This window comes from Polyodon spathula, chromosome 15, assembly GCF_017654505.1.
Source record: "Polyodon spathula isolate WHYD16114869_AA chromosome 15, ASM1765450v1, whole genome shotgun sequence".
Taxonomy (NCBI): Eukaryota; Metazoa; Chordata; class Actinopteri; order Acipenseriformes; family Polyodontidae; genus Polyodon; species Polyodon spathula.
The window spans coordinates 3,023,507-3,035,677 of NC_054548.1; the positions used below are offsets into that span (position 1 = coordinate 3,023,507).

The window sequence follows — 12,171 nt, forward strand, 5'->3', positions numbered from 1 at the left end:
TTGAATTGATTGGTTCTCATTTCATTTTCCGTGATCTGATTGGTCAGATTATTATGCGTAGTAATTAGAATTACAACACGTACTAAAATCAAATTAGAACGTGTACTAGATATTTGAAACGCGTACAAAATGAGTTGTTTGTTTGTTTGTTTTTTAAATAATAATACCTTCCATATAGTTCATACCATCATAGCTGTAGTTAAATGTGTTCGAATGGCTTCAAAACATCCAAGGATTATTAGCGACTTTTTTACAAGGTAAGGCAAAGTAATAATGTTGTATATATATATATATATATATATATATATATATATATATATATATATATATATATATATATATCAAAGTAATAAGAAGAAATTGTTAGATTCCCTTAGCAGTGTGCAGCTGAGCAAACCTGTTTATTAATACTCCAAACGAATTGCACATTGAACAGTTCTAACAGTACACAGCCCAGGTTATTACTGCCTCATTTTATTTTTAGGCAGACTTTCGGGGGCTTGCCACCGATAGACACTGTAACTTACTACTGTTTACATAAATATGTCTTAGACATAGGGCCTTCTGCGGTGTGGCCACAGCTGGGTCCCGAGACCCAAACACCGGGCTCCGTGATGAATGGGCCAATACACAGTGGAAGTTGGTTGAGTAAACAGTCATTTGGTGTTGAGCCAAGCAGCGTGCAGCTCAACATACTGTAGCGTTGCGTATGAAATAAAAACAGGCTCCACACAGGCAGTGAGTAAAGCAAGAGGTTGATTTAAAACGGACAAGTAAACAAATAAGGACCACTGTCTGCCATAGACCACACCAAAGTAAAACAAAATAATAAAATCTTCCTGTCACTCATTCAGGCAACCTCTGTCTATGCTTTTCTCTCTTTCCTTCTCTCTTTCCCTCCCCCTCTCTATCTTACTTTCTCTCTCTCCTCCCCCCCCCCTCACTCTGTCTGTTCCCCCCTCTCCTGATCTGCGAACTGTCGAGGAGGTGACATTTTTACTCTGTTACTCTGTATCAGAGATCGTTTATAAAGTCTAGTAGTAGTGAATATGAGTCATTTCAGCACTTTTATTTGTAGCAAGATAAATAACAAAGCTGCAGTCCTTGTCACTATCATACACTAGAGGACAAGATGTTCCTCAGACAGTGTTTAAGTTCAGAAGACCAGTCGTCATGACACACTGCAGTATCAGAGCAGAATCACAGCCTCAATAATTACCACCAAGGAGAATACATGGCAGCCCCTAGCGCTCATTAGAAACGCTGCACATTGAAAGGCTACAATTCCAGCTCTTGCATCATGTCTAACAATGGGATAACATCAAACAGAATATTTCAGCTCAATAATACGCATCCCAATTCTAAAACTTGAATTCGATGTTGTTTATATAACTTACATACATTAGTCTAGAACCCATGTACAGTGAATCAATGTCCCATCTGCAAGAGTGGCATCTGTAAACTAGAAAATGGAAAACCTCCATTTGTGAGGGGACAGTAATTACAGCTGCAGCCCCTCATGGTCACCTCACTCCACGAATTCAGCTTTTAGAAGCAGCAGGAATAGTTAGTAAGCTTGATAAATATGATATACACAGGAACAGCAGTAGAGAATGATAGAGAACATGCATGCTAGGATATTGATCTACACAGGAACAGCAGTAGAGAATGATAGAGAACATGCATGCTAGGATATTGATCTACACAGGAACAGCAGTAGAGAATGATAGAGAACATGCATGCTAGGATATTGATCTACACAGGAACAGCAGTAGAGAATGATAGAGAACATGCATGCTAGGATATTGATCTACACAGGAACAGCAGTAGAGAATGATAGAGAACATGCACGCTAGGATATTGATCTACACAGGAACAGCAGTAGAGAATGATAGAGAACATTCATGCTAGGATATTGATCTACACAGGAACAGCAGTAGAGATTGATAGAGAATCTGGGTTTTACTAATAAATATCATGACGCATATTACTACACAAGATATGTGAATAAAAATAGCAAAATGATCAGAATTATGTTGAGCAATATATGAATGTGATATGGACAATGCAGAGGTGAAGTAACATGCTTCTTGTAAACATTGCAGGGTGTCCCACAGCACATAGAGGAGGTGAATAACATGTGGATTGATTGAACAGGATTTGATTTCAGACAGGATTACAGTAATGTACAGAGCCTGCACTGCGATGACATGGTAGAAAATGCTTTTCATTGAGGGGGTTAGTGGCCACACCTGCACGCCAGTATCCAGTCTTGTCTGGTGTGTGTGTCTCACTGGACACTTCCTTTGATATGGGTCTGATAGCGTCGGTCCCAATGAGAACAATAATAATTAGCTCTGCAGTGAATACAGTATCAACTTGACCTCAGGAGAACCCTTCAGTAATAAGCACCTTGAGAATACAGAGGCTTAGACCAATTAAAGCATTGTCTTATTAAAGAACTATATCTTTAATGATGTTTGTCTTATAGCTTTGGGAGTCGTCTATGTACAGTACATTCATATCTCATTTCTTCCATGAAAAACAAACAAACAGAAGTTGGGAGAAGTTTTTTTTTAATGAGTCTACTTGACAAAAGTACCTGTAATTTCACCCACAATCCCTCCGTTTCTTATTCTTATTACTGTTCATTGAGCAATTATTTAAGAAAAATATAGATTATTATTATTATTATTACACACTGTGGCTAAATCAAGCTCACAGTATTTCCATACCTGTGAGTCACAGAGAACCATAGGGCCAAAGTAGATCAAATAGCTGTATAGAAAGAACAAATGGAATCTACTGGAACCTCGCTGAAAAGTCACTGTGTGCACATTCACCATTGCCTTGCAGGTCTCACACTTTCCCATATTTAACATGTATTTCATTTTTTAATTAACAAAAATCAATACAAACCAATTTCACCATGTATATTCTTAGCATGTCCCTTATACAAGTTTACCATAATAAAAGCAAAGGACAGTGTAATAAAGAACAGTGAAAGCATGGGAAAATAGGAAAGCATGGTAATACCCAGAGAGGTATCAAAAAGCATATTAACAAACCTAGCATGGTAAACTATGGTAAATGCGCAGTATAAACAAGAGTTCTTTACATTTTGGAAAAAAAAGCCATCCAATCCTGGAGGACCATTCCACTCCAGGTTTAACAGGTAAAAGGATATAATGAACAACTCCAAGGACTGGATGGAGGTTGAATTGGTTCAATTAAACAATTTAGAACAGGGTTTGAACAAAGACCAGGAGTGGAAGGGTCCTTTGGCCATCCCTGCACTAGAGACACTACAGAGCCACTAGAAGGTGTTTCCCTACGTGTGTTGGACTCTAGTGTGGTGTTCCTCTATTGAAACACAGGCTGCAGATAACAGCTTGTCATGCGAGTGTTCCTCTCTAGTGTGGTGTTCCTCTATTGAATCACAGGCTGCAGATAACAGCTTGTCATGTGCGTGTTCCTCTCTAGTGTGGTGTTCCTCTATTGAAACACAGACTCCAGATAGCAGCTTGTCATGCGAGTGTTCCTCTCCAGTGTGGTGTTCCTCTATTGAAACACAGGCTGCAGATAGCAACTTGTCATGCAAGTGTTCCTCTCCAGTGTGTTGTTCCTCTATTGAAACACAGGCTGCAGATAGCAGCTTGTCATGCGAGTGTTCCTCTCCAGTGTGGTGTTCCTCTATTGAAACACAGACTCCAGATAGCAGCTTGTCATGCGAGTGTTCCTCTCCAGTGTGGTGTTCCTCTATTGAAACACAGACTCCAGATAGCAGCTTGTCATGCGAGTGTTCCTCTCCAGTGTGGTGTTCCTCTATTGAGTCACATGCTCCAGATAGCAGCTTGTCATGCGAGTGTTCCTCTCCAGTGTGGTGTTCCTCTATTGAAACACAGACTCCAGATAGCAGCTTGTCATGCGAGTGTTCCTCTCCAGTGTGGTGTTCCTCTATTGAAACACAGACTCCAGATAGCAGCTTGTCATGCCAGTGTTCCTCTCCAGTGTGGTCTTACTGATTTTAACACAGGAAGTGTACTGGAAGTGATACAAATGTGCTAACCCTTATTCATAGAAGGAAGCATAAGAACATTAAACAGCAAAACAATTATGAGGAAATTATGAGAACGTTGTTATTCTAGTGAGACTAGAATAACATACTAAGGAAATGTTTCAGTGCCTTGGTTATCACTCCTTTGAGCAAGTTTGTTCACCACATTACACCTCACACTTGACACAGACATTGCTCAGCACAAGCTCAGTCACAGACCCCCGACCTCTTATCCTAATGAAGTTCAGCACTTTCCAAAATCAGCAGCTGAATTTGGTGAAAGTATGTTCTGAACACCATGGAAGATACAGTGGAAACCGGCTTGATACCTGATCACATGTCATACTTGAATTAAATAAACACAATAAACACAAAACACCACTGGGTCATCATTAACACTGATTAAAAAGGGCTGACCTCATCTCCTTGAGGGAGCTGCTGTACTCTGCTGGTTTAATTGATACTGGTCTTCTACAGCCCTGGAGTAACATTATCACCTGGGATGAAGTGTTATCAATTCCTTGTCCCACACTAGCCTGTGTGATCAGACACCACCAGTGCAATGATCTCTAGCCTTCTCTCTAATGGGCCTTGTGTGCTGTGGATTCATTGTAGCATCCCTTAGAAACTTTTCCCTCAGTACAAGCATAGCAATGTAGGGTCACCTTTCTGAGGCTGCCTTACTTACTAAGCACAAACAACAAGAATTAATTCTGCAGAGCACACACAAGATGATATTAAAGAGGTGAAGAGAATATTAACAAAGGGTTTACTCTGGCTTTTAATTTTTTTTTTTAAAGGATAACAATCACCTGTATATTATAAATATTACAAACAGAACCAACCCATCTAGTTTTATAACTGAGGATGTCTTAAATCACTCGAGGGGGTTGTTTCTCACTTCTGTTACATTAACATGCATTTTTCTTTCTAGTAGTAGGAGTTAAGACTGGATGAAACGTTTGGAATCTATAGTCTGAAGTGTTGTGCATGTATAAAGCCCCGTATCTCTTTGTACCTATATATCTGTTTATGTGTATCCGGTAGGGTTTCACTTGCACATCACTTTGGTTCAGAAACTAAAAAGATAGCTGGGAGGTGGGCAGGTGCAGACTATTGTTATATTTTATACTTACCCTCATAATCAGGGAACTTAGATTTTATGTGCATGCCCTATATTAATATGTACTTCAATGCACATTTATTTTGTTTTGTCAACATGTTCTCATGCCCCCATGTGACTACCCATTACCTCTTTCCTAAGAGTCTTAATTGTTGTGTAATGATGCTATTAGACTCCCCTGGGACAGCCCAATGAAATAAAGCAGCGCTTTCCTGCGCATCCCTAGTTCTGATCCCCACCAGCAAGCGAGCCATCAGAACGCCGGTGAGTAACGTCTGCTCTCAATAGGAAAGTGCTTGGGGTGTACTTAACATTACTGATGCAATTCACCTTTCAATACTGACAGGAGTGAAAACTGTATACAGCAGGTCCTGCTTTATCACACATAGATAGCGCTGTGCTTATCACACACAGATAGGGCTGTGCTTATCACACATAGATAGGGCTGTGCTTATCACACATAGATAGGGCTGTGCTTATCACACATAGATAATGTTGTGTTTTTCATGGTGATCATGGCTTTAACAATTTCCTTGAAATGTACCCATTGTCATGTTGTATGTAGTTCCCTGTAGAAATTCTAATTTCTGAAATAATAGTATAAAAATAAATCTTTTTTATCACTTAAAAATAAATACAGCAAATTTGGCACTGATTAGGTGAGCCAGCTGAACGCTTGGCTTTGTGTATTTACTAGGTACTTTGCTTTTAACACATTTCAGCCTAACTTAGTTTTAAAAAAATATGGATATTGAAATTCATCCCTATCAGTCACATTTACATTTTTTTAGTAAGTTTGAGAAGTTGTCCTGCCATAACTTTGGAAAAAAACATTATAAAGTATGCATTAACATTATAAATTATGCTTTATAAAATGCAAAATACATAGATAAAAAAAACTCAACATGGTACAATAGTGCAGAGAGTGACTGAAAGGAGCTTAGTAACTGCCTGCAAAAACAGATGGATCTCTAACTTTCAATAACATTTAACAGTCTAATTGAAGCATGAATATATTTACTAAATCAGATAGTAAAAGAAAGAGAAGATATCATCCTAGTAACACGATGCAGAAAAACAGAAAATAATCATTTAAAAAAAGAAGCAAGCACACAAATATGAGATTTCTTTAGAAACACTCCACAGTGGTACATTAAAGAAAATTAAGAATCAGTGTCCAGCATTTGAGGACATTGAGAAAGAGTTCTAGTCGCTAAGTTTGTCATTGATTTTGGAGTTTCTTTTAGTATTTCTGAATGTAAGGTTTTACTTGACAAAGCACAGTGAAGCACAGCCTCCTCTGTGTTAGAGCTCCTGTGCACTGCACCCTGCACTGGCATCCACAGATTCTGGGTTCTCAGTTTCTATAGCCATGTCTGGGATGACAAGCACAGCTACAGCAAACAGTAATAAAGGGATGAAAAACAAGAACTCTCTCTCTACAGCCTTTGCCAATTAAAAACAAGCATTCATATCAGTTCAGACTAGGAAAGAAAAACTGCAGTGATTGTGTCGAAATGTGTTTGTGTTGCTCAACTCGCCATTCTTAGCAAGGATGTGCTGCTAATTTTAATATAAAGTATAGAAACCTACAGTCCAGTCTAGACATATCAAACCCCTGGTTTGGGTACAGACTGGGCCACATTTTAGATCATTAAAATAGACCCTGCTTTTCCTGATCTCTTACCTGTTTAATACCTGTTATGTGTGCTCTGTTACACATGCTCATATCATTATTGCTTTACATACTCTGTATTAAATGTGTATGTTTGTTTGTGCTCTTGTTTCCAGGAGCAAGCATGTCTGGCATAAACCAGACTGGTCTGGGAATCAAAGAGTTCTTTTTCGTTGGTTTTCCACAGTTCCAGGACCAGGGGAGCAGGAACTACCTCTTCGCTGTCTTTCTGACTGTCTACCTCCTCATCCTCCTGGGGAACCTGCTCATAGTACTTGTATTTATTCTAGATGAAAGCTTGCACACCCCCATGTACATGCTCATTTGTAGCCTGGCCATTTTAGACATGGTCATCCCCTCGGTCACCTTGCCCAGAACGTTAGCCCTTTTCCTGTTTGATTCTCGGGTCATCTCCTTTGCAGGTTGTTTCACCCAGATGGTGCTCTATCTCGGCGTGGGCACAGCTGAAAGCTTTCTCCTCACGCTCATGGCTTACGACAGATATATGGCCATCTGCAACCCTCTCCATTACCCAAATATAATGAGCAACAGTTTCGTCCTGAAACTAATATTCTGCTGTTGGCTGGGTGGCTTGCTCGTGCCAATGGTTCCATTGACCCTTACTGTCAGGCTGCTGTACTGTGGACCCAATGAGGTTCTCCACTGCTTCTGTGACTATTCTGCTGTGCTCAGACTGGCCTGTACTAACACTGCACTCACCAGCTATGTGGCTCTCGCTATAGGTTTGGCAGTGCTGTTAATTCCCTTGTTTTTCATCCTGTTGTCTTATGTGAGGATCATCAGGTCTGTGCTGCAGGTTGCCGGACCTGAGGGCCGCCGCAAGGCCTTCTCCACCTGCGCCACTCACCTGCTGGTCATCTCTGTCTTCATTCTGACCGCTGTTAGCGTGTACATCTCCTACCGAGTCCTGGGCGTCTCCACAGATGCGCGGATCTTGGCAGCCATGGTGCAGAATGTGCTGCCGCCTTTGTTGAACCCTGTCATTTACTGCCTGAGGACTAAAGAGATCAGGGACAGCCTGCTGAAAACACTGAGAAAGACAAAAATATTACCAGGCAGACTTTGAGTAGAAGGGGCTTTCAATATTAGATTCAGTTTCCTCTTCTAATTAAACATGTTTAAATGTTTCAACTTTAATGTACAGTACTGGGAATCTTTGTAACAGTAACAGGGATGAGAGTACATGTGTGCAACATTTCTGTTGATATGGAAAAGACTTAAAGCAATAAATATTGAATACAAGTTTTTTAAAAGTTTATAGTGCACTCTTCCTACTATAAAGCACTACAGCAGACCTCTGTATTAAATCCCTATTGTCAATACAGTAATGCTGCCCCCCCACCCCGCCCCCCCCCCCCCCCTCCCCCCGGCACACACACACTTTTTTCTTTCAATATTTATGTTTTATAATGTATGTATTATACTTGTGTTTTGCATTGGTTTGCTTTCAAATTAAATAGAAAAATTGAAAAGTATTCAAAGGATGGGCCACATTTATAAACTACACGCACAAACACGTTGGTTTGACCCAAGGTCTGCAGCGTGCTTAAGTTAGCCAACAGTAAGAAAAAATGTCGTCAAATAAATGTGAACTTGGCAGGCGGTCAGACAGACGACTACACAAAATATTAATACTTAAATATAGGCATATCTTTGTTATTTATTACTCACAAAAATATCAGAAGGAGAGAGTATCAGACCGTTATTAAAAATTAAATAATACTGGTTTTAGAATTAAAAATTTGCGCGGGGCCATGAACAAGTTCAATTCCCACCAAAGTCGTTTATTTTTTTAACTTAGATTAGCAGTAGTAAATATATCATAGCAGTAGTAAATATATCATAGCAGTAGTAAATATATCATAGCAGTAGTAAATATATCAGAAGTGGCTTTTACAATCCCCCAAGCCTGGTTTTATTTTAGTGAAAACGTTGGCTACAATTGTTTTTTCATTAAACATCTGTTGTTCTTTTGTTGATGTTAATGTTCAGCTTTCATATCGAAATGTGTGTACTTACTAATAATTTAAACTCATGCTCGTTTAATAATAAACATTTAGGTATGTTATGTCCCTGAATGACGAACACATGTAGCAATAATGCTGATTGATAAAAATAGCGACTCAATATTGACCAATGTAGCTCATGATCACAAGCGCAGCAGCACTGTGGCCGACGGGCTGTTGCCACATCAGGATGAGTCATGCAATATTTGTATTATTATTTTATTTTATTAATTATTAATTATGTATTTATTTATTACTTTTGCCGGGGGGAGGGACAGCAGTGATCCCATTGGCTGGATATCCCCGTCTCACTCAGCCAGGGAACCCGTACAGGTCCTTAAGAATAGTTTGTACATGGTACATTTTGGAAAAAAACAGAATAGGATGGAGCATGATGCCATGTTTGCAATCACTACTGCCTTGTATACGCGCAGGTGGCAGGCAGTAAGTTAGTTTAAAAATACATTTAATTCCTTTGGAAATCGTATACTTTACCGATTTTTTTTAACAGGGCGTTACCCCATGCAACTCTGAAACTATGTTCTTGTAACCTGTGAGCTGTGAATAGAAGACAAACAGTGTTAATCCACATTGCCAAACTCTAATAAATACAACTGTTAAGCTTTATTTAAACCAGTGATTCTACTTTTCAATCTGGATGTTTTCAGGAATAAAATTAAAAATACACACCTTGGTTAATCCATATGAATCTATATTCGTATAAGATATGAGAATGTATTTTAATATTAGCTATTTAATAAGCCAATATGAGGACATACAGCTATGGCCAACAGTTTTGTATCACCCTATAGAATTAACACCCTAACCCAAGTGTCCAGTATGGAATGATAGTACGCACACGCACACTGCTTCATGGCTGCAGCTCGTCACTCGGACGCGTCCCTTCTTCTTCTGTCAGTCGCTCCTTTGTCCTGACTGGTTGTCTGTGTCCTCTCCCTCTTTTCCTCTGGGTTCCCGGTTCCCGGTTCCCGGTGGGGGTGGTAATGTCGGGGTTCTCTCACTCTGTTGTTGTCGTCTCACTCCCGCCGCTCTTATATGCTGGCCCGTCTCCTCTCGCTTCTCACACCCAGTTTGAGGAGACCTCTTGGCAGCCTTTCTCCTCCGCCCAATCAGTGTCCTCATCACCTGTCCATCACAGAGGTCCTCCGAGATTCCCGGCACCTCTCGAGGTTGTTACACAGCCACTGTCACCCACAACACGCACGTAACCTTTCCAAACTGCCAACCCCACCCATTCCCACATAATCTCCCCACTAATTAACTAAATATGTGCTGCACATACAGTGTTTCAATAAACACATTCAACATAATGCAATTCAAATAGTGCTATAAGATTTTATTTAAATGATCTTTTCATTTCCCCATGTTTTTCTCGTGGTTATACCATACATTCAGCATAGTTTACCCTGCTTTGCCATGTTTTGTTCTAATATTCTTTACCTTACCTCTCTGGACTTGACCCTGCTTTTGCTTTTTTATTACATTGCGCTATGCTTTTACAACACTGTGCCACTAGGCGGCAGTGCTATGTTTAACCGATACTATTAATATACAGTCTCAATGCCGACTTAAACTTTTCTGAAGCTCCTCAGAAGAGAACTGCTGAATTATTTTCGTATACCCTGTTAGAGAAGCATCGGTAGGGACACAGCTCATTACACAATAAGCATGCAAGCTGTTAACGGGCTTGGTGAAACTCAAGGGAATTATTTCTGCTAGACCGTGTGAAGTGTGTTTGGAACTGGTGTTGAGTCTGGTGGGGGTTTTTTTACTGTTTAAATAAATGTCATACAATCAAGATTTTTATAGATGGAGGGCTTGAAGCAATTTATTTTGAGTCGATGAATATAACTGCTATTAAAAACAAAAATTCCACGTGCTTTCATATCCCAGCTTTTATTTTCAAATGCTTTGGAGGATTTGATTTTTTCATAAATGTGATTTTTAAGTTTCAAAAATCCCTTTTAAGGTTTCCAAATATTATAAATAATCCTTACTATACTAGAATTTTTTTTTTTTATTTTTTTTTTTTTTTTTTTTTTTTGCGTAACTTTACACCTCATAATTTAATTATTTGGAATAACTGAGTTATTCAAATTTAAAATAAGTCGTTGGTGTACAGGGATGGTTTCGAAGACTTCATAGATAGATATACGCTATCAATAACGAAATGATTTGTGTATATAGCTATAGATGCTTGCCTGCTTGTGCAGTTATATATAATATGCATTTCTTATCAATACAATTTGTCTTTTTTGTATTCAACCCCAGGTATTAGTACTGTATTGCTATTACTGTTTTTCATTTATATTGTGGTCTTTATTTAAAACGTTTTATTTATTTATTTATGTATTTATTTATTTGACATGTCAACAATTATATTATTATTTAGAGAAAAGAGAAAGGCCGTATACAATACAGGTATGTTGTAATGATTTTTTTTTTTTTAAGAACGCTCGTTAAAAATTGTTGGTTTGTGTTAAGATGTGTTTCATGGTTAAATGTTTAAATAAAAGATAAATAAATAAAATATATTGTCGCACTAATGCGCTTTGCCTGTAACGATGAACGCAGGTACATTGTGACACTGATGCTATAGAAGGGGACTTTGAAAGAAAGCAGCCGAGGGCTGATTTTCATTCGGGACGGAGAGCGTCTCAGCCGCAGATCGCCAACTTTGTAAAGTATTATCCTCTCTCCCCTCCCTTCGGCTGACAGTATTTTCTTTGCTCGCCTGTTATACGGGTATACATTTTAGCGTTTTAGGATAAATATTTATTTAAAAAGCAGATATCCACCAGCGGTAGGGATTGTGATAGGCAGAGATTTACTTGTGTTCTTATTTTCTTTGTGTGATTTAAGAGTGATATTATTTGACACTGTAATTCTTTATTGGTTTTCAGTGTGCTGTAGTATTAGGTTTGATTAATGATTTGTATTCCTCGATGTGTTTTTGAATTCAGATATGATTTGCATGGTATGAAATGTAGTAGATAGTTCAGTTATTTATGTGCGCGGATTGTACTAGATGGGAGCCCTGGGTCTCATGACCCTGCTCAATGTTAAACTGCTGATTGTATCCAATTGTACTTTGTGCTTTGCGCTAGTTGTGATGTATTAAAGATTCTGTTCTTTTTATATGACAACCTGCTTCTGTGTTTCTGCACAAGCCAGCGCTTCCTGGTAAAAAGGTGTTTGCAGGGTTTGCGCTGCCCTGCTTGAGAACAAGCGGTATCATTCTGGAAGCCGTGCGCTCCTCCTGGAGTTA

General features: G+C 39.1%; 1 protein-coding gene across 1 annotated transcript; it reads left to right on the forward strand.

The window, feature by feature from the left end:
- The first annotated feature begins 6,934 nt into the window (after nt 1–6,934).
- LOC121327485 (olfactory receptor 6N1-like) lies at nt 6,935–7,942 on the forward strand. The gene has a single exon (XM_041271556.1). The coding sequence runs from the start codon at nt 6,980–6,982 to the stop codon at nt 7,940–7,942; it is 963 nt and encodes a 320-aa protein (XP_041127490.1). The 5' UTR covers nt 6,935–6,979.
- The last annotated feature ends 4,229 nt before the right edge of the window (nt 7,943–12,171 follow it).